Source organism: Somniosus microcephalus, chromosome 28 (genome assembly GCF_052327205.1).
Source record: "Somniosus microcephalus isolate GS21.2 chromosome 28, FLI_Smic_1.0, whole genome shotgun sequence".
Taxonomy (NCBI): Eukaryota; Metazoa; Chordata; class Chondrichthyes; order Squaliformes; family Somniosidae; genus Somniosus; species Somniosus microcephalus.
The window spans coordinates 3,191,287-3,214,772 of record NC_141014.1 but is presented as its reverse complement, the minus strand read 5'-3'; the positions used below and the strand labels follow the sequence as shown (position 1 = coordinate 3,214,772).

The 23,486-nt window shown below is 46.4% G+C and overlaps 1 protein-coding gene across 1 annotated transcript in view; it reads left to right on the top strand.

Annotated features, from left to right (window-relative positions):
- Positions 1 to 349: 349 nt before the first annotated feature.
- dmc1 (DNA meiotic recombinase 1) overlaps positions 350 to 23,486 on the top strand; it is a 249,367-nt gene continuing 226,230 nt past the window's right edge. The window contains exons 1-3 of the mRNA XM_085969413.1: positions 350 to 620; positions 16,287 to 16,331; positions 22,695 to 22,841. Coding sequence (XP_085825539.1) covers positions 564 to 620; positions 16,287 to 16,331; positions 22,695 to 22,841 — 249 coding nt within the window. The 5' untranslated portion in view covers positions 350 to 563. The remainder of the gene's footprint in view (positions 621 to 16,286; positions 16,332 to 22,694; positions 22,842 to 23,486) is intronic.

Here is a 23,486-nt window from a genome sequence, read left to right as displayed (position 1 = left end):
TGATGACAGCTCCCATCTCCACACACAGTTGCTGGTGTTCCAATGCTGTTAAAGTCTGCCCCTTTCACCCGTGTTACACTCCACTTTAGCCGATAACCAATACACACAATGATCTAAAAACACTTGCAAACTCTGTTTTACATATTATAATTTACCAACAATAATACATGTGCTATGTATTTTTTCTGTGTCCTGGTTGGCACTTGTTTCCTCATCTGTTTCTATCTTTTTACACTGCATCCTGCACATTATTGCATCTGGCGTATTGTGTAATTTCCGCCAGACACTAGCCACTTTTACATGAGGCAGTATTTCTGTGATGACATCATGCACCATGTTCTGCCATTCTTACATTTCCTTCATTACAACAGTGACAACACTTCACTTCTAAAGTACTTAATTGGCTGTAAAGTACTTTGGGATGTCCTGAGGTCATAAATGGCACTATAGAAATGCAAGTCTTTTTCCTGAACCTGTGTGATCAGTGATTTGTTTTAGCCTTTTGTGCTTCTAGGCACACAACCGACTTTTGAGATAAGACACGGACTGCATTGTTTGTAACCATGACGGCCATGGAGGATCAGGTGGTGGAGGAGGTAGTTAGCTTCCATGATGAAGAGGTACAGTAACATTAAGCGTAGAATCTTAGCCTGTTTCCCATAACAAAGCATCAGACTTGTCTCAGAAATGTGAAGTCTGTACTTGCATCCCTGCCTTAAAGTGTACAGATAACAAAACGTAGGCCAGATCAAGTGTGAAAAATGTAGGAAAGCTACAAACGGGAGTCAAGAGGCTAAGAGCAGATATGACATAAAATTAGAAAAAATGCCCAAAGAGAAACAGAGTCAATGTTTCAGGTCGATGACCTTTCGTCATTAAACCTGCTGATAAGGGTGGTGCTGTTGTTGTTTGGCGCACCGACCTCTAGCGGAAGCTGAACGCCAACTCTCTGACACCTCTCCTACCTCCACCTGGACCATGACCCCACTACTGAACATCAAACCACCGTTTCCAAGACTGTCACTGACCTCATCTCCTCTGGAGATCTTCCCCCCGCGGCCACCAACCTCATAGTTCCCCAACCCCGCACAGCCTGCTTCTACCTCCTTCCCAAGATCCACAAACAGGACTGCCCTGATAGACCCATCGTTTCAGCCTGTTCTTGCCCCACCGAACTTATCTCTTCCTAGCTCGACTCTATCTTTTCTCCCCTTGTCCAGTCTCTTCCCACCTACATCCGCAACTCTTCGGACGCCCTCTGCCACTTTAACAGTTTCCAGTTTCCTGGCCCCAACCGCCTCCTTTTCACCATGGACGTACAATCCCTCTACACCTCCATCCCCCACCAGGATGGCCTGAGGGCGCTCCGCTTCTTCCTTGAACAGAGGCCCGACCAGTCCCCATCCACCACGACCCTCCTCCGCCTGGCTGAACTTGTTCTCACATTGAACAACTTCTCCTTTGACTCCACTCATTTCCTCCAAATCAAAGGTGTTGCTATGGGTACCCGCATGGGTCCTAGCTATGCCTGCCTTTTCGTGGGATATGTGGAACACTCTTTGTTCCAGTCCTACTCGGGTCCCCTCCCTCACCTATTTTTCCGGTACATTGATGACTGTATCGGTGCCGTTTCCTGCTCTCGCCCTGAACTAGACAATTTCATTCACTTTGCCTCCAATTTCCACCCTTCCCTCACCTTCACATGGTCCATCTCCGACTCTTCCCTTCCTTGACTTCGCCGTCTCCATCTCTGGGGATAGGTTATTGACCAACATTCACTACAAGCCCACTGACTCCCACAGCTACCTGGACTACACTTCCTCCCACCCCGCCTCCTGTAAGGACTCTATTCCATTCTCCGTTTCCGCCGCATCGGCTCCGACGATGCCACCTTCCACACCAGATTCCCCTCTACTGTGGTTGACACGGCCCTTGACCGTGTCCGTTCTATCTCCCGCACTTCTGCCCTCACCCCTGCCCCTCCCTCCCGGAACCACGATAGGGTTCCCCTTGTCCTCACCTTTCACCCCACCAGCCTCCACATTCAACGGATCATCCTCCGCCATTTCCGCCACCTCCAAAGTGATCCCACCACCAAACGCATCTTCCCCTCCCCTCCCCTTTCAGCATTCCGTAGGGACCGCTCCCTCCGAGACACCCTAGTCCACTCCTCTATCACCTCAGCAACCCTTTGCCCGGCACCTTCCCGTGCAAGCGCAGGAGATGCAACACCTGCCCCTATACCTCCCCCCTTCCCACTGTCCAGGGCCCCAAACACCCCTTCCAGGTGAAACAGCGATTTACTTGTACTTCTTGCAATCTAATATACTGTATTCGCTGCTCACGATGCGGTCTCCCCTACATTGGGGAGACCAAACGCAGATTGGGTGACCGCTTTGCGGACACCTCCATTCAGTCGGTAAGGATGACCCCGAGCTTCCGGTCGCCTGTCATTTTAATTCACCACCCCATTCCCACTCAGACCTCACTGTACTCGGGTTCTTGCATTGTTCCACGGAAGCTCAGCGTAAGCTCGAGGAACAGCATCTCACCTTCCGATTAAGCACTTTACAGCCTTCCGGACTCAATATCGAGTTCAACAGTTTCAGATCATAACCTCGGCCACCATTACATTTTTACTTATTTTTTATCCACACCTTTGTTTTGGCCCTTCCCCCCCCACCTTTTTTTTTTCTCTCCCACATGGCAGCTGTCTCCCACTCTGCTAGCACATTTCACACCTAATCTAGAGCTGTCTTTTGTCTCCACTAGTCCTATCACCATCTCGTCTCATTTTGAATACCTCTTAATGTCTCTTCACTTCTCTTTTGTTCTCTCCCAGCCTGGCCTTCAGTCTTGACAAAGTGTTTGACCCGAAACGTTAACTCTATTTTCTCTCCATGGATGTTGCCTGGCCTGCTGAGTTTTTCCAGCATTTTCTGTTGTTAGACCTGCAACATTAACTCTATTTCTCTCTCCACGGATGCTGCCCTGGCCTGCTGAGTTTTTCCAGCGTTTTCTGTTGTTATTTTGGATTTCCAGCATCCGCAGTATTTTGCTATCGTAGTAAATAAGTTCAGTGCCTTGTTTTCACAGAAGAGATGGAAATGATTGTAGAACCACCAGAGTTAGGCATAGGATAGTTAGTGGAGGTTCTTATTCCAAACTTACGGTAGATAAATCACTGAGACCTGATGGTTTATATCCAAAATCTTGAGGGAAGGTAGGGAAGAAAGAGCAAAGGCTCTGGTGGAAAAATGTGCTGGAGGCCCAATCAACATGGCAAACGTTGAAAAAAGCAGACAGGGATATGCCAGGAAATTGTAGGCCCATTAGTTTTCAACTGTTGGTAAAATACTGGGGTCTATAATACAGGATGAAATTACTAAATACCTGGAGAAATGAGTTAATCAGGACACTGATTTCTAACAGGCAGATCTTGGTTGATCATTCTTTGAGATTTCTTTGAAAAAAAATAACAATGATTATAGATGAAGGAAATGTAGTAGATGTGAGTTATATGAAGTTTCAAAAAGCATTTGATAAGGTCCCACAAAAGAATCATGGCAATGATAATGGGGGTTAAATTGGGCTCTGCAGCGCCCGTTTTTTAGGCTCCATGCAGCAACGCAATGCACGAAAATGGGTTTAAGATGTGCACGCACACTTCCAATGGGAAGTGCGCAGGACGCCATCTTGGTAATGGGATTTGTGCGCGCACATCTAATGACCGCCAGCAACATGCAGAGCAGGCAGATTACGACATCAATCAGTGTGGAACGCTGATTTTCGAACTCCACTCTCCAGCCAACCTCACACAGCCAAACACAACGTTAACCAGAATGAAGGACCCCGCCCCCCCGCCTCAACTGTGCTACTTAAAGGGATAATACACTACTTACAGGTTAGTTGCTGGATTATTTCTTCTGGCTGCTGGTGCAATTCTAAGTGTTTTTGGTGCTTTCCTATACTTGGCTAAAGTTTTAAAAGTCTACAGGGAGTGGTCTGGCTGGTGCTGAAGTACTTTTCTGTTCTGAAACAAGGTTGTGCTGAAAGAAGTTGCTTCCAGATGTGGGTGGCATGGTAGGGCTTCCTCTGTGAATTGAGCAAGACTGGGAGAATGAGGAGAGGCCACCCAGAGCAAGACAAGCTGCTGGAAGAGGGAGGAGGGGGACAAGGGCTTTCAGCAGGAGGCCATATCCACCGAGAGTATTTAGTGAGAAATTCTATTACCTCAACTTCAGCGAGGCCCAATGCATGAGATGTTTTCGCGTCACAAAAGAGATTGTGACTGAAATCTGCCACCTGCTGCAACCACAACTGCAACCTCAAAGCAAGGCAAGGACAGCATTAACTGTGGCTGTCAAGGTGACTGTGGCTCTTAACCTGTATACGTCTGGCTCCTTCCAGGCTACTGCTGCAGATATAAGCAACATCTCGCAGTTTGCAATGCACTGCTGCATAAAGGGCATCACTGAGGCTCTCTATACACAGAGAAACGGTTTAATGTCATTCCCTCATGCCAGAGACAAGCAGGCGGAGCGAGCACGAGGGTTTGCATGGATTGCAGGCTTCCCCACAGAAACATAGAAGATAGGAGCAGGAGTAGGCCATTCGGCCCGTCAAGCCCGCTCTGCCATTTAATGAGATCATGGCTGATCATCCAAATTCAGTACCCTGTCCCTGCTTTCTCCCCATATCCCTTGATCCCTTTAGCCTCAAGATATATATCCAACTCCTTCTTGAATACATTTAATGAATTGGCTTCAACTGCCCTGTGTGGCAGAGAATCCCACAGGTTCAGCACTCTCTGGGTGAAGAAATTCCTCCTCATCTCAGTCCTAAATGGCTTACCCCTTATCCTTAGACTGTGACCCCTGGTTCTGGACTCCCCCGCCATCGGGAACATCCTTCCTGCATTTTGTCTGTCTAGTCCTGTTAGAATTTTATAAGTTTCAATGAGATCCTCTCTCATTCTTCTAAACTCTAGCGAATATAAGCCTAATCGACCCACTCTCTCCTCATACGTCATTCCTGCCATCCCAGGTATCAGTCTGGTGAATCTTCGCTGCACTCTCTCCATGGCAAGAACATCCTTCCTCAGATAAGGCGACCAAAACTGCACACAACACGCACGGTGTGGTCTCACCAAGGCCCTGTACAACTGCAGCAAGACTTCCTTGCTCCTGCACTCAAATCCTCTCGCTATGAAGGCCAACATACCATTTGCCTTCTTAATCGCCTGCTGCACCTGCATGCTTACCTTCAGCGACTGGTGCACAAGGACACCCAGGTCTCGTTGCACTTCCCCTTTTCCCAATCTATTGCCGTTCAGATAATCTGTCGTCTTTTTGCCACCGAAGTGGATAACCTTGCATTTATCCACATTATACTGCATTTGCCATGCATTTGCCCAATTACCCAACCTGTCCAAATCGTACTGGAGTTTCTCTGCATTCTCCTCACAGCACACACGCCCACCCAGCTTTGTGTCGTCTGCAAACTTGGAGATACTACATCTAGTTCCCTCGTCTAGATCATTAATATATATTGTGAATAGCTGGGGTCCTAGCACCGATCCCTGCGGTACCCCACTAGTCACTGCCTGCCACTCGGAAAAAGACCCGTTTATTCCAACTCTTTGCTTCCTGTCTGCCAACCAGTTCTCTATCCAAGACAGTACCTTACCCCCAATTCCATGTGCTTTAACTTTACACGCTAATCTCTTATGCAGGACCTTATCGAAAGCCTTCTGAAAGTCCAAATACACCACATCCACTGGTTCTCCCTTATCTATTCTACCAGTTACTTCCTCAAAAAATTCCAGTAGATTAGTCAAGCATGATTTACCTTTTGTAAATCCATGTTGACTTTGTCAGATCCTGTTACTGTTTTCCAAGTGCTCTGCTATTACATCTTTTATAATGGACTCTAGCATTTTCCCCACTACTGGTGTCAGGCTTACCGGTCTATAATTCACCATTTTCTCTCTACCACCCTTCTTAAATAGTGGGGTTACATTAGCTACCCTCCAATGCATGGGAACTGTTCCAGAGTCTGTAGAATTTTGGAAGATCACCAGCAATGCATCTACTATTTCTAGGGCCACTTCCTTAAGTACCCTAGGATGTAGATTATCAGGCCCTGGGGCTTTATCGGCCTTCAAACCCGTCAATTTCCCTAACACCATTTCCCTACAAATACTGATTTCATTCAATTCCTCCCTCTCATTACACCCTATGTTCCCCGACATCTCTGGGAGGTTATTTGTGTCCTCTTTTGTGAAGATTATGTATTTAATTGGTCTGCCATTTCTTTGTCCCCCATTATAAATTCCCCTGATTCTGACTGCAAGGGACCTACGCTTGACTTCACCAATCTTTTTCTCTTCACATATCTATAAAAGCTTTTACAGTCAGTTTTTATGTTCCCTGCAAGCCTACTCTCATATTCTATTTTCCCTTTCTTAATTAATCCCTTTGTCCTCCTTTGTTGAATCCTAAACTGCTCCCAATCCTCAGGATTATTGCTTTTTCTGGCCAATTTATATGTCCTCTCCTTGGATCTTATGCTATCCCTAATTTCCCTTGTTAGCCACGGTTGAGTCACCTTTTTTGTTTTATTTTTATGCCAAACTGGGATGAACAAATTCTGTAGTTCATCCATTCGGTCTTTGAATGTTTGCCATTGCCTATCCACCGTCAACCCTTTGAGTGACATTCCCCAATCAAGCCTACCCAACTCGCTCCTCAGACCATCGTAGTTTCCTTTATTTAAATTGAGGACCCTAGTCTCTGAGTGAATTACTTCATTCTCCATCTTAATGAAGAATTCGATCATATTATGATCGCTCCGACCCAAGGGGCCTCGTACAATAAGATTTCTAATTAATCCTTTCTCGTTACATAATACCCAGTCTAAGATGGCCTGATCTCTGGTTGGTTCCTCGACATATTGGTCCAGGAAACCATCCCGTAAACACGCCAGGAATTCCTCCTCCACAGTATTGTTACTAATTTGGTTAGCCCAATCTATATGTAGATTAAAGTCACCCATGATGACTGCTGTGCCCTTATTGCACACTTCTTTAATTTCCCTTTTAATGCCATCCCCGACCTCCGCCTTACTGTTTGGAGGTCTATATACCACTCCCACTAACGTTTTCTTCCCCTTAGTATTTCTCAATTCTACCCATACAGATTCCACATCATCAGAGCTAATATCCTTCATTACAATTGTGTTAATCCCTTCTTTAACCAGTAATGCTACCCCACCTCCCTTTCCTTTTTGCCTATCTTTCCTGAATATCGAATACCCCTGGATGTTGAGTTCCCAGCCTTGGCCATCCTTGAGCCACGTTTCCATAATCCCAACCAAATCATATTCGTTTACCTCTATTTGCGCAGCCAATTCATCCACCTTATTACGAATGCTCCTCGCATTAAGACACAAAGCCTTCAGGCTTGTTTTTTTAACGCTCTTAGACCTATTAGAATTATTATTTACTGTGGCCACGTTTGATTTAAACCGTTGATTTCTCTGACTGCCGCTTTTGTTTTTCTCCTTCCTATCTTTTGCTGTTATCCTTGTTTCCCTTTCCTCTGTCTCCCTGCTCAGGTTCCCAACCCCCTGCCATTTTAGTTTAAACCCGCCCCCAGAGAACTAGCAAACACTCCCCCTAGGACATCGGTTCCAGCCCTGCCCAGGTGCAAACCGCCCGGTTTGAACTGGTCCCACCTCCCCTAAAACCGGTTCCAATGTCCCAGGAACTTGAATCCCTCCCCCTTGCACCATTCCTCTAGCCACGTATTCATCTGAAATATCCTTCTATTTCTACTCTTACTAGAACGTGGCACTGGTAGCAATCCTGAGATTACTACCTTTGAGGTCCTATTTTTTAATTTACCTCCTAACTCCCTATATTCGGCTTTTAGGACCTCATCCCGCTTTTTACCTATATCGTTGGTGCCTATATGCACCACGACAACTGGCTGTTCACCCTCCCCTTCCAAGATGTTCTGCAGCCGCTCGGAGACATCCTTGACCCTTGCACCAGGGAGGCAACACACCATCCTGGAGTCTCGTTTGCGGCTGCAGAAATGCCCTTACAATAGAATCCCCTATTACTATAGCTCTCCCACTCTTTTTCCTCCCGTGCTGTGCAGCAGAGTCACCCCTGGTGCCAGGAAGTTGGCTGCTGCTGCCTTCCTCTGATAAGCAATCCCCCCCAACAGCACTCAAAGTGGTGTATCTGTTTGAGAGGGGGATGTCCACAGGGGACCCCTGCACTACCTGCCTGCGCCTAGTACTCCGCCTGTTGGTCACCCATTCCCTTTCTTCCTGTCCAACCTCTACCTGTGGTGTGTCCAACTCTATAAAGGTGCTATTCACAATGTCCTGAGCATCGCGAACGCTTCAGTATGCATCCAATCGCAGCTCCAGTGCCGCAATGCAGTCTGTCAGTAGCTGCAGCTGGATGCACTTCCTGCACATGTAGTTGTCAGGGACACAGGAAGTGTCCCTGAGTTCCCACATCTCGCAGGAGGAGCATACCACGTGGCCGGGCTGTCCTGCCATGACTTACCCTTTAATTAATTGAATTTAAATCAATCAATCCCACTAATTACACTACAGTTAAATGGTTTACCAACAGTCCCCGCTACACCAGAGAGACCTTAGTAACTATAAACCACGGAGTTAAAGTTTAAAAAAGAGAAATACTCACCAACCAATCACTTACCTGCTTCCTGGTGACGTCACACTTTGATTACTTTTTACCTCTCTCCCCCGCTGCTGAATTGGTAAGCCTCGTTCGCTGCCGCCGCTTTTAAACTGCCGCCGCTCCTCGCTCCTCACCCAGGTCCGTCGCTCTGGTCGGGCCTCGTTCGCTGCCGCTGCTTTTAAACTGCTCTCGCTCCTCACCCAGGTCCGTCGCTCTGGTCGGGCCTTGTTCGCTGCCGCCGCTTTTGAACTGCCGCCGCTCCTCGCTCCTCACCCAGGTCCGTCGCTCTCTTGTTAGCCACGGTTGAGTCACCTTTTTTGTTTTATTTTTATGCCAAACCGGGATGAACAAATTCTGTAGTTCATCCATGCGATCTTTAAATGTTTGCCATTGCCTATCCACCGTCAACCCTTTAAGTAACGTTCCCCAATCCATCCTAGCCAACTCGTGCCTCATACCATCGTAGTTTATTTAAATTCAGGACCCTAGTCTCTGACTCAACTACTTCACTCTCCATTTTAATGAAGAATTGTATCATATTATGATCGCTCCTCCCCAAGGGGCCTTGCACAACAAGATTGCTAATTAATCCTTTCTCATTACATAATACTCAGTCTAAGATGGCCTGATCTCTAGTTGGTTCCTCGACATATTGGTCCAGGAAACCATCACTCTAGGAATTCCTCCTCCACAGTATTGTTACTAATTTGGTTAGCCCAATCTATATGTAGATTAAAGTCACCCATGATAACTGCTGTGCCCTTATTGCACGCATCTCTAATTTCCCGTTTAATGCCATCCCCAACCTCAGCCTTACTGTTTGGGGGTCTGTATACAACTCCCACTAACGTTTTCTTCCCGTTGGTATTTCTCAGCTCTGCCCATACAGATTCCACATCATCAGAACTAATATCCTTCCTTACTATTGTGTTAATCTCCTCTTTAACCAGCAATGCTACCCCACCTCCTTTTCCTTTTTTCCTGTCCTTCCTGATTATTGAATACCCCTGGATGTTGAATTCCCAGTCTTGGTCACCCTGGAGCCATATCTCCGTAATCCCAATTATATCTCATCCGTTTACATCTATTTGTGCAGCTAATTCATCCACCTTATTACGAATGTGGATGAGGGTAACGCAGTGGATGTGGTATACATGGATTTCAGTAAGGCCTTCGATAAAGTCCCGCACAGGAGACTGGTCAAGAAGGTAAGAGCCCATGGAATCCAGGGTGCCTTGGCACATTGGATACAAAACTGGCTTAGTGGCAGAAGGCAGAGGGTGATGGTCGAAGGTTGTTTTTGTGACTGGAAGCCTGTGGCCAGTGGGGTACCACAGGGATCGGTGCTGGGTCCCTTGCTGTTTGTGGTCTACATTAATGACTTGGATATGAATGTAAAGGGTATGATCAGTAAGTTCGCGGATGATACAAAAATTGGTAGGGTGGTAAATAGCGAGGAGGGTAGCCTCAGTCTGCAGGACGATATAGATGGGTTGGTCAGATGGGCGGAACAGTGGCAAATGGAATTTAACCCGGAAAAGTGCGAGGTGATGCACTTTGGGGGGACTAACAAGGCAAAGGAATACACAATGAATGGAAAGACCCTAGGCAAGACGGAGGGTCAGAGGGATCTGGGTGTGCAAGTACACAGATCCCTGAAGGCGGCGGAACAGGTGGATAAGGTGGTAAAAAAGGCATATGGGATACTTGCCTTCATTAGCCGAGGCATTGAATATAAGAGCAAGGAGGTTATGATGGAGCTGTATAAAACACTGGTTAGGCCACAGCTGGAATACTGTGTGCAGTTCTGGTCGCCACACTACAGGAAGGATGTGATCGCGTTAGAGAGGGTGCAGAGGAGGTTCACCAGGATGTTACCAGAGCTGGAGCGCTTCAGCTATGAAGAGAGACTGGGCAGATTGGGTTTGTTTTCCTTGGAGCAGAGGAGGCTGAGGGGGGACATGATTGAGGTGTACAAAATTATGAGGGGCATAGATAGGATGGATGCTGAGGAGCTTTTTCCCTTAGTAGAGGGGTCAATAACTAGGGGGCATAGATTCAAGGTAAAGGGCGGGAGGTTTAGAGGGGATTTGAGAAAGAACTTTTTCACCCAGAAGGTGGTTGGAGTCTGGAACTCACTGCCTGAAAGGGTTGTGGAGGCAGAAACCCTCACAACATTTAAGAAGCATTTGGATGTGCACTTGAAATGCCATAGCATACAAGGCTACGGGCCAAATGCTGGAATATGGGATTAGATTAGGCAGGGCTTGATGGCCGGCGCGGACACGGTGGGCCGAAGGGCCTCTATCCGTGCTGTATTACTCTATGACTCTATGAATGCTCCTCACATAAAGACACAAAGCCTTCAGGCTTGATTTTTTAACACTCTTAGTCCTTTTAGAATTCTTATTTACAGTGGCCCTGTTTGATTTACACCCTTGATTCCTCTGCTTTTCTCTTTCCTGTCTTTTGTTTCTATCCTTGCTTCCCTTTCCTCTGTCTCCTTGCACAGGTTCCCAACCCCCTGCCATTTTAGTTTAAACCCTCACCAACAGCACTAGCAAACACTCCCCCTAGGACATCGGTTCCGGTCCCGTCCAGGTGCAAACCGTCCAGTTTGTACTGGTCCCTCCTTCCCCAGAACCGGTTCCAATGTCCCAGGAATTTGAATCTCTCCCCCTTGCACCATTCCTCTAGCCACGTATTGATCTGAAATATCCTTCTATTTCTACTCTGACTAGCAGGTGGCACTGGTAGCAATCCTGAGATTACTACCTTTGAGTTCCTATTTTTAAATTTACCTCCTAACTCCCTATATTCAGCTTTTAGGACCTCATCCCGTTTTTTACCTATATCGTTGGTACCTATATGCACCACGACAACTGGCTGTTCACCCCCTCCAGAATGCCCTGCAGCCGCTCCGAGACATCCTTGACCCTTGCACCAGGGAGACAACATACCATCCTGGAGTCTCGTTTGCGGCCGCAGAAACGCCTATCTATTCCCCTTACAATAGAATCCCCTATCACTATAGCTCTCCCGCTCTTTTTCCTCCCGTCCTGTGCAGCATGACCACCCATGGTGCCAGGAAGTTGGCTGCTGCTGCCTTCCCCCGATAAGCCATCTCCCTCAACAATATGCAAAGTGGTATATCTGTTTGAAAGGGGGATGGCCACAGGGGACCCCTGCACTACTTGCCTGCGCCTACTACTCTGGTGGTCACCCATTCCCTTCCTCCTGCCTGTGCAGCCTTTACCTGTGATGTGACCAAATCCCTAAACGTGCTATTCACGATGTCCTCAGCATCGCGAATGCTCCAGTATGTATCCATTCACAGCTCCAGCGCCGCAATGCGGTCTGTCAGTAGCTGCAGCTGGATACACTTCCCGCACACATGGTAATCAGGGACACAGGAAGTGTCGCTGATTTCCCACATAGCGCAGGAGCATGCCACAGGGCCGAGCTGTCCTGCCATGACTTACCCTTTAATTAATTTAAATCAAATCAATACCACTAATTACACTACAATTAAATGATATCCTCAAGGGCCCTTGGTTACTAGCAGTCCCCGATACACAACAGAGACCTTAGAAACAATAACCACAAAAATTAAGACCTATATTTTATAAATTATTAATCTTAACTGTCAAACTATAGAGTAATATAAATACTCACCTGGCTGTACCCACCCAATCAGCTGCTTCCTCTTCTCCATGTCACTTTTTGAATCGTGGCGTGGCTCCGGAACGCCGCCGCCAATCTGTGAGATTGGTAAGCCTCTGTAAAAAAGCCCGCGAAAGTGAGTTTAAGTACTCACTGTACTGCCGCTCTCTACTCCTCCCGACACTGGCCTCTGTATAAATTTTTTTTTAAAAGCCCGTGAAAGTGAGTTTAAGCACTCACTGTACCGCCGCGCTCTCTCTGCTCCCGACACTGGCCTCTGTAAAAAAAAAAAAAAAAGCCCGCGAAAGTTTAAGTACTCACTGTACAGCTGCCCTCTCCGCTCCTGACACTGGCCTCTGTTTTAAAAAAAAAAAGCCCGCGAAAGTGAGTTTAAGTACTCACTGTACTGCCGCTCTCTGCTCCTCCCCACACTGGCCCAATGGGACAGGGTGCCATTGAAAGGGATTCACCAAGGCAAGTAAAAGGCTGCTACTGGGCAATGGGGTTATCGACTCATGACATGGCTCACGAATCTGGTCCAGAACCGACGCACATGTGCACAACACTCCTACAGTGAAAGCCATGCTGCTACAAGGAACATCATAGAGCACACCATCGGCATCCTCAAGCAATGCTGCCACTGCCTGGACTGCTCTGGAGAAGCCCACTCAGCTGAGCGATATCAAGATACGTGGTAGTATGCTGCACAACCTCACCATTATGAAGGAACAGCCCTTGCCACCACCTATTAGGCAAGAAACTAAGGAGCAGGAGCACGAACAACAAGAGGAGGAAGTACAATACAAAGTGGAGGAACACGAAGCAGAAGGGAGACTATAATGTAGACAGCCCCTTTCTGGGCTCTATGTGATTAATTAATTCATGAGCGATATCAGTAACCTAAACCACACCTCCCCATTCCACACTCCATAACTTTCCTCTATCACGGACCGTAATATCGTTCTTTCTGACAAAAAAATAAAACCCACCAGAAAATGCACATTCTAGTTCAGTTTTATAAATTCAATCCTGACATAATGCATGCAAAAATAAACTGATCACCCTTGTGCATTCCGTTAGTGCCTATCTTCCGTGTCCCTTTGCCTCTCCTAGTGCTCCTACGAGGTGCTTCCCCAGTGGCTGCAGCACGGGTGGTGGAAGGCTGCTGACCTTCAATTGACGACACTGCAGATGGCCTTGGAGGGCAACCTTGAGCAGCTCTGGGTCTAGAGGGCTCGGCTTCAGACTGCACCATCTTGACCTGGGCTGGCTGGCTGGCTGACGGGCAACAGCAAGGGCACTGGCAGAGTGGCAGGGGTGGGAGCAGGAATGCTGTCATCCTGAGAGAGGGCAGCAGGTTCATGGTCCATGGAGCCACTCGCACTCACCTAGGATGGCGCCTCAGAAATCCTACTGATCTGTTGGAAAACAAATTGATGGACTGCTGTGATGCCCTGGAAGCCCTATTGAACAGGGCTGTAGGGAAGGATGCTGAGGGTGTCTGCATACCTAATCCTTCTCTCATCTCACTTCTCCCTCATCCCACAATTGCTTCTGACTCAAGCTGCAGATGTAAGCACGCACTTCTTACTTTCTTCTCTCCCCTCACCACAACCCAATCCTTGTCCCATTTTCATTTCAGATACCCAAGAACTGGAACCTTCCCAGTAAAAGGAGGAAGAGCAAGATGACAGTGAAGATGAAGAGACACCGTGATGGCAGCAGTCTGAGCTTGTGTGGCAACAAGCTGAGCTTCCACTATAGCACTCAGACCTTTGATGGAAGCTGTGACATTGGCCATCAGACATTGCATCAAGGTGGGTTCCACAGGTGTGCTGATGGAGGTGACCACCCATTCCAGGTTGGAAAGGATGGGCTTCAAGGTTTGTGCAAAGTCCTGTGCCAAGTTTGTGCTGGACTCCTCCATGCTCCTTGACATTGTGCGCAAGCTTTATGGCAAGCTTTCCAGTGCACCAAGCTTTTGGTTATGTACACCCATCAGCCTTCTTCTGTAGCCTGGTCCATCCAAGTCCTCCTCTGCAACAGAACTAGTGTGCGACCTTGCCCTTTGCTGAGCTGGTTCCTACGCACTTGTGCTCGGTGTCTCACCATGTACAGATCTCTGCTCTAACCTAGTCTCTAAAATTTAAGCAGTGTCAGACTCTGAGCTGGTGGCTGTGAGTGTAAGATCGAGTGACGGTGTCTCTTCATCTTCACTGTCATCTTGCTCTTCCTCATTTTACTGGGAAGGTTCCAGTTCTTGGGTATCTGAAATGAAAATGGGACAAGGATTGGGTTGTGGTGAGGGGAGAGAAGAAAGTAAGTGTGTGCTTACACCATCTGCAGCTTCTGAGTCAGAAGCAATTGTGGGATGAGGGAGAAGTGAGATGAGAGAAAGATTAGGTATGCAGACACCCTCAGCGTCCTTCCCTACAGCTCCGCCAGTGGCCACAGCCTCATCGATGACACTTCCATGATGGTCAGCACTGTCTCCTCCATGTGGGTTAAAACATGCAGGCGTGCTTGTCCTCTAGTTCTTTCCTGCTGCCTCCTGCGCAAGAATGAGGGAAGTGTGTCAGTGAGGGTTCTGCAATATGTTTTGGCGATGTGGTTGTCATGGTTGAATAGCTACCAGTGTGTGCGAGGCTTGTGACAGTGCTAAGTGTGTGAGGGTGAGGTAAAGCATATGAATTGAAGGGTTGAGTACTGATTGATAAAGATTGTTGGTAGGTGGGTGATGGGGGTATAGTGAATTGCACAGTTGGTGAGGCTAGTGGTGCAGTTGGTAGGATATGCCATTTGAAGATGAACTCACTCACCTTGCCAACTCATGTCAGATTGTTAAACTTCTTCCTGCACGGCATCCATGTTCTTGGAGCAATACTCCTGACTTTGACTTCCGCCACTACTTGTTCCCATTCTTCTGAGCATATGTCTGGAGGGCTTCCTGCCCCCCACTGCGGATACAGGCTGTATGTCCTTTCCACGTCTTGCATCAAGACCTCTAGTGCATTGTCAGAAAACCTTGCTGCTCGCTCTTTCGTATGTTCAGCCATTCCTAAAAGTATCACAGCACAGATTCACATTTCAAAAACCTCCCACCACTTCTTGCAGCCACAATACACCTCCCCTTTAAGAGGTGCAGGCTGCCTTTAAGTAGCAATAGCCACTTGTGATATTGGGCCCCCCTGCTGATGCGTGCAGCTAATGAACGGTGCAGGCAGCACTAATTTAACGCAATGAACGGGCGCGGGTTAATTGCGCAAGGCCGATTTTGGGGGTTAGCCAATTTAACTCCCAATGGCTCATGGAATTAGATGAATGTGGCCACTTGAATAAAGAGATGGTTGGAGGGCAGAAATCAAAGGGAAGGAGTGAAAGAAAGTTTCTTAGACCAGAACGATGAGTTGAATGGCATTCCACAGCGGTCTGTGCTGAGCCCACTCTGAGTGAGAATATAGACAAATGAGCCAGGCTTGGAGATTGAAGAAACAATATTGAAATTTGCTGGTGTTACCAAATTGTGGTTAAGGTGAATTGTGACAAAGATTGTGAAAGACTGTCGGAGGACTTAGCTAGGTGGCAGGATGGGTAGATAGTGGCAGGTGCTTTTCAACGTAGAGAAATGTAAAGTAATAGATTTTGGAATTAAGAATAGGGAAAGAAAATGGTAAGAGTTTAAATGGAGCAGAGGATGTGAAAATACACAGGTTATTACTTGCCACTGTTCAATTAAATGTTGCTTTTTGTAATAATATTTGGGCAGATAAGCTGTAATCTCCAAAAAGCAATATAATTGTATAAAGAGCCTTTACCCCATAATTGATTATAACAGCAACTGAGTTTGGTGCGGTTTGATGAAAGATTTGAACTTTCTGTGATTCCATTTTTGTTCCCTCAGGAGTCTTTCTTCCAGGACATCGACCTCTTACAGAAACACGGCATTGTAAGTACAGTAAGTACAGTAAGTACAGCATCTGAGCTCTAATCCCAGGTCTACTCTCCTCTTGGTTGTCAGTAAATTCTCTAGTTAGTGGTTTGGGTTCTTTATAGAGTCACAGTTTATGTTGCACTTTTCAAGGCTCATGTAGCCCCCCACATGATATGGATATTTATATGAGTTTGCCCCTAAAAGCTGGATTTGCATGCATCCCAAACTAAGTGGTTGAAGGTCTCCTGTAAGTGACAGATGGGAGAGCTCAGTGGATTTATTTCTTTAGTGGGTAGAGTGGGAGAAAATGAAATAAGGACTCTGATCCTGTTTTGAAGACACATTTTTGGTAAATTTCTTTCAGAGTTTGAATTCCTCTATTTTCTTTCTGGTCCCCCGATTTCCTCGACTATGCCTTTTGAGAGAGTGTGAGTAATTTGCCCCCAAGTCCCGCAGGTGTCATTCTGAGCTAAGAGCTAGAAGGTGTCTAAATGCACCCCATGATGAACAGCAGTCCAGCTTCCCTCCACCACCCCAAAAGGAAGCACGTAACCCAGGTTGCCACCTCAAATGAAAGCAGTTATAATTCAGGATTGATTGCCATCCTTAGATGTAGTCAGTGGTGCCTGGTGGCTTCACTGATCCTAACAGCTCTTCCTCCGCCAAAGACGGTTCAGCAAACACCAACTTGCATTTAAATAGGGCCTTTAACATAGAAAAACGTCCCAAGGCACTTCATAGAAGCATAAACAGAAAAAATTGATGAGGAGCCAGAGAAGGAGATACTAGGAGGGTGTTGTGAGATAGGATATAGGCAGCAGAGTTTTGAATGAGTTGAATTTTATAAGAACATAAATAGGAGCAGGAGTAGGCCATTTGGCCCTTTGAGCCTACTCCACCATTCATGGCTGATCTTCTACCTCATCTCACTTTCCTGCACTATCCTCATATCCCTTGATTCCCTTAATAGTCAAAAATCTATTGAGCTCTGTCTTGAATATACTCAACGACTGAGCCTCCACTGCCCTCTGGGGTAGAGAATCCCAAAGGTTCACCACCATCTGAGTGAAGAAATTTCTCCTCATCTCAGTTCTAAATGGTCGACCCCTTATTCTGAGACTGTGACCCCTGGTTCTAGACAGCCAGGGGAAACATCCTCTCTGCATCTAATCTGTCAAGTCCCATAAGAATTTTATATGTTTCATAGAGTCATAGAGTTATACAACACAGAAAGAGGCCCTTTGGCCCATCGTGTCCGCGCCAGCCATCAAGCCCTGTCTATTCGAATCCCATTTTCCAGCACTTGGTCCGTAGCCTTGTATGCTATGGCGTTTCAAGTGCTCATCTAAATGCTTCTTGAATGTTGTGAGGGTTCCTGCCTCTACCACCCTTTCAGGCAGTGAGTTCCAGATTCCAACCACCCTCTGGGTGAAAAAGTTTTTCCTCAAATCCCCTCTAAACCTCCTGCCCCTTACATTGAAACTATGCCCCCTGGTTATTGACCCCTCTACTAAGGGGAAAAGTCCCTTTCTGTCCGGTCTCTCTTCATAGCTGAAGCGCTCCAGCCCAGGTAACATCCTGGTGAATCTCCTCTGCACCCTCTCCAATTCAATCACATCCTTCCTATAGTGTGGCGACCAGAACTGCACACAGTATTCCAGCTGTGGCCTAACTAGCGTTTTGTACAGCTCCATCATAACCTCCCTGCTCTTATATTCTATGCCTCGGCTAATGAAGGCAAGTATCCCATATGCCTTTTTAACCACCTTAGCTACCTGTCCTGCTGCCTTCAGGGATCTATGTACATGCACACCAAGGTCCCTCTGATCCTCTGTCCTTCCTAGGATCCTACCATTCATTGTGTATTCCCTTGCCTTGTTAGTCCTCCCAAAATGCATCACCTCACACTTTTCAGGGTTAAATTCCATTTGCCACTGTTCTGCCCATCTAACCATCCCGTCTATATCGTCCTGTAGCCTGAGGCTTCCCTCCTCGCTATTTACCACTCCACCACTCTCAATGAGATCACCTCTCATTCTTCTAAACTCTCGAGAATATAGGCCTAGTCTACTCAATCTCTCCTCATAGGACAATCCCCCCATCCCAGGAACCAGTCTGGTGAACCTTCGTTGCACTCCCTCTATAGCAAGTATATCCTTCCTTAGGTAAGGAGACCAAAACTGTACACAATACTCCAGGTGTGGTCTCACCAGGGCCCTATATAATTGCAGTAGATGTCTTTACTCTTATACTCAAATCCTCTTGTAATAAAGACCATCATACCATTTGCTTTCCTAATTGCTTGCTGTACCTGCATGTTAACTTTTAGTGATTCTTGTGCAAGGACACCCAGGTCCCTCTAAACACCAACATTTCCCAATCTCTCACCATTTAAAAAACACTCTGCTTTTCTATATTTCCTACCAAAATGGATAACTTCACATTTCTCCATATTATATTCCAATTCAATTCAATTTCAATTTCAATTTTATTTGTCACATAACCAAATACAACAAGTGAAATCCAGTCAGTGAAATGCTTTTTTCTTAACGAGCCGAGCGCACCAAGCAGCAAAGGACACTTAGCTGCCTGGTACACACGCAGCCCGCAAGGACGGCAGCCATCTTCATCGGCGCCATCACAATAGGGTCCGCTCTCGCCTCGCTCCGCCTTTCCCGCACTCCTGCCCGACAATCTTCAGCCGCCGTGGTACGGATGCCATCTACTGGGCTGACAGTAGATTTGCCATTATCTTGCCCACTCACTTAGCCTGTCTATATCCCCTTGAAGCCTCCTTGCATCCTCCTCACAACTTACATTCCCACCCAGTTTTGTATCATCAGCAAATTTGGATATATTACATTTTGTGCCCTTATCCAAATCATTGATGTAGATTGTGAATAGCTGAGGCCCAAGCACTGATCCTTGCGGTACCCCACTAGTTACAGCCTGCCAACCCAAAAATGACCCGTTTATTCTTACTCTCTGCTTTCTGTCTGTTAACCGATTCTCAATCCATGCTAGTATATTACCCCAATCCCATGAGCCCTAATTTTGTTTAATAACCCCTTGTGTGGTACCTTATCGAATGCCTTCTGAAAATCCAAATACACTACACCCACTGGTTCCCCCGTATCTATTCTGCTAGTTACAACCTCATAAAACTCTTAACAGATTTGCTAAACACGATTTCCCTTTCATAAATCCGTGTTGACTCTGCCCAATCCTATTATTATTTTCTAAGTGCCCTGTTACCACGTCCTTAATAATAGATTCTAGCATTTTCCCGACTATTGATGTCAGACTAACTGGTCTGCAGTTCCCCATTTTCTCTCTCCCTCCTTTCTTAAATAGTGGGGTTACATTTGCCACCTTCCAATCTGCGGGAACCGTTCTAGAATCTATGGAATTTTGGAAAATGACAACCAATACATCCGCTATCTCTATAGCCATCTCGTTCAAAACCCTAGGATGCAGGCCATCATGTCCAGGAGATTTATCGGCTTTCAGTCCCATTCATTTCTCCAGTACTAATTTCTTTCAGTTACTCATTCTCCACTATTTCCGGAAAGTTTTTTGCGTCTTCTTCCGTGAAGACAGACACAAAGTATTTGTTTAATTTCTCTGCCATTTCCTTATTTCCCATTATAATTTCTCCTGTCTCAGCCTGTAAGGGGCCTACATTTACTTTAGCTAATCTTTTCCTTTTTACATACCTATAGAAGCTTTTACAGTCTGTTTTTATGTCTCTCGCTAGTTTACTCTCATATTCTATTTTCCCTTTCTTTATCCATTTCTTGGTCCTCCTTTGCTGAATTCTAAAATCCTCCCAATCCTCAGGCTTACTATTCTTTTTGGCATCATTATAAGCCTCTTCCTTTGATCTAATACTATCTTTAACTTCTCTTGTTAGCCACAGTTGGACCACTTTTGCTGTGGGGTTTTTGTGCCTTAAAGGAATGTATATTTGTTGTAAATGATGTATTAATTCTTTAAATGCTAGCCATTGCTTCCCTACCGTCATACCTTTTAATGTAGTTTTCCAATCAACCTTAGCCAACTCGCCCCTCATACCTACGTAGTTTGCTTTGTTTAGATTTAAGACCCTAGTTTCGGATTTAACTAAATCACTTTCAAACTCAATATAAAATTCTATCATATTATGGTCACTCTTCCCTAAAGGCCCCTTTACTACAAGGTTATTAATGAACCCTTTATAATTGCACAATACTAGATCTAAAATAGCCTGTTCCCTAGTTGATTCCTTAACATACTGATCTAAAAAACTATTTTGCAGACATTCTATGAATTCGTCCTCCACACTATTACTGCACATTTGGTTTGCCCAGTCTTATGTAGATTAAAGTCCACCATGATTACTGTATTACCCTTGTTACATACGCCTCTAATTTCCTGATTTATACTCTGCCCTACATTACAACTACTGTTTGGGGGCCTATAAACAACTCCCACCAATGTTTTCTGCCCCTTGCTGTTTCTTAGCTCCACCCAAACTGATTTTACTACTTGATTTTCGGAGCTAAGATCCTTTCTCTCTACTGTCTTTATCCCATCCTTTATTATCAGGGCTTCCCATCCTCCTTTTCCATTTTGCCTATCTCTTCTAAAAGTTAAGTATCCTGGAATATTTAGTTCCCAACCTTGGGCACTTTGCAACGACATCTCCGTTATGGCTATTGGATCAAACCTGTTAATTTCTATCTGCACTATTAATTCATCTATTATGTTGCGAATGCTTCGCGCATTCAGATATAGTGCCTTTATCTTTGACTTATTTCTATTTTTCCCTGATGTCAACTTTGTCACTGAATCCTTATTACCTTTGTTACTATATCTGTCCCTTCCTGACACACTCTGCTTATATTTACCCAAAACTCTACTCTGCTCTAGAGCCTTGACATTTCTCTCGCTGCTTTTAAATTTACTCTTTCCTGAATCCTCCCACCCCCACCACCATCATTAGTTTAAAGCTCTGTCTACTGCCCTAGTTATTCGGTTCGCCAGGACGATGGTCCCAGGGGCAGAAAACGTTGGTGGGAGTTGTTTAAGTGGAGCCCGTCCCAACGGAGCAGCTCCCTGTTTCCCCAGTACTGGTGCCAGTGCCCCATGAACTGAAACCCCTTCCTCCCACACCCCTCTTTGAGCCACGCATTTAAAACTCTAATCTGTTTGTCCCTATGCCAATTTGCACGTGGCTCAGGTAACAATCCTTTACCTAAATCTTCTAACCCCAAATCGTCTCCAACACAAACTTCCACCTCCGGCATTACCTTTGGGGTTGAATAGGCTGCTGAAGTTGCAGGCAGTCTGGTTCAGCCTGAGACAGTAGCCAGGGAAGAAAATGGAATTGGTGGTGAGGATACAGAGTATGTGGCAGGAGCCAAAGATGATAGATTTAGGGGGGAAAATTGAGTCACCCCCCCCCTTTGGGGCGCTAACTTCGCCGGGGCGCTAAAAGTAGGTCAAAATTGAGTGATAGCACACACAAATTGCATGCACTGAGAATTTGGGTTGTTTTGGCATATTGCTCTCTAGGTTTGGAGTCCTGTGCTTTATTTTTAGAGTTAATGGCCTAGAAATTCACTGGCCTTAGCGCCGCTTTTGAGGCGCTAGAGGGCCTAGCGGCGAAGTTATGGCCAGTTTTGAAATTGACAGGGGCCCTAAATCGGCGTTAGGCCGGTAGCGCTGCGCCGGCACCGATGACGTCATCGGTGTGCGCAGCGTCCCGGTTGCCATGGTAACCCGCCCGAACTCGGAAATTGAGTTGCGCCGCCTCGCCCGTGCCAGCCGCGAGCAACGTTCTGGCAGAGGTGCCTTACAGAACGTTGCGCCGGCGCATTAAAGGCCCCGCGGCGGCCGGCCGCTTTCCCGCCGCCCGCCTGGCCGCAGCTCCCTCCCCGGACTTCCCCCCCCCCCCCCCCGGAACAGAAGCAAGCCCGGCACTTGTCCGAGGTGCCGGGCTCATTTTTAAAAAGATTATCGCGGGCCGCGGCCGGGTGCAGGCAGCTCCTCCTTAAGGGAAGGAGGAGGCCTGCACTTCCCGAACCTGCTGCAGCGGGCGCCGCAGCGCCGGAATAGCGCCGAAATTCAGCGCATAGCGCCAGTTTTCAGGCGCTAACAGCTTTCAGCAGCGCCGGCAGCCGTTTGGGCGCAGAAGTAGTGAATTTTTGGCCCGCCCAGCGCGACTTAGCTCCGGCACTAACTTCCGGCGCTAAAGCCGTCGCTGCGCCAAAACCCAATTTCTAGGCCAATGGACTTAACCTCATGTGGCTTTAGCTTGTGTGTGTATTTTGAACAAAATAATGTCCTTGTTTTCTCAGCTAATGATTCAGAACCTTGATGGTGCCTTTCTTGCAGAATGTGGCAGACATTAAGAAAATGAAAACTGTTGGGATCTGCACGGTGAAGGGGATTCAGATGACGACACGAAGGGCACTCTGCAACATTAAGGGTCTTTCTGAGGCCAAGGTGGACAAAATCAAGGAAGCAGCCAACAAGCTCATAGTAAGAATATAATTTCTGGTATAAAAACATCCTGTTACAGTTCCATTACTGGTATAAATAAACCCCAGAGTCTATAGCACAGAAACAGGCCATTCGACCCAACTGGTCTATACTGGTGTTTATGCTCCTCCCACTCTTACTCATCTAACCCTATCATCATATCCTTCTATTCTGTTCTCCCTCATTTGCTTCCCCTTAAATGCATCTATGCAATTTGCCTCAACTATTCCTTGTTGGTAGCGAGTTCCACATTCTAACCACTCTCTGGGTAAAGACATTTCTCTTGAATATGCTATTGGATTTATTTGTGACAATATTATATTTATGGCCCCTACTCCTGATGTCACCCACAAGTGGAAACATCTTCTCTACGTCTACCCTATCAAACTCTTTCATAATCTTAAAGACCCCTATCAGGTCGCCCCTTAGTCTTCTCTTTACTAGAGAAATAGCCTGTTCAATCTTTCCTTTTTATAATATGGAGACCAGAACTGTTCATAGTACTCCAAGTGTGGTCTAACCAACGTTCTATACAAGTTTAACATAAATTCTCTGCTTTTCAATTCTATCTCCCTAGAAATGAACCCGAGTGCTTTATTTGCTGCTTTTATGGCACGTAAGTGCAAAAGACAAGGCTGAAGCGTT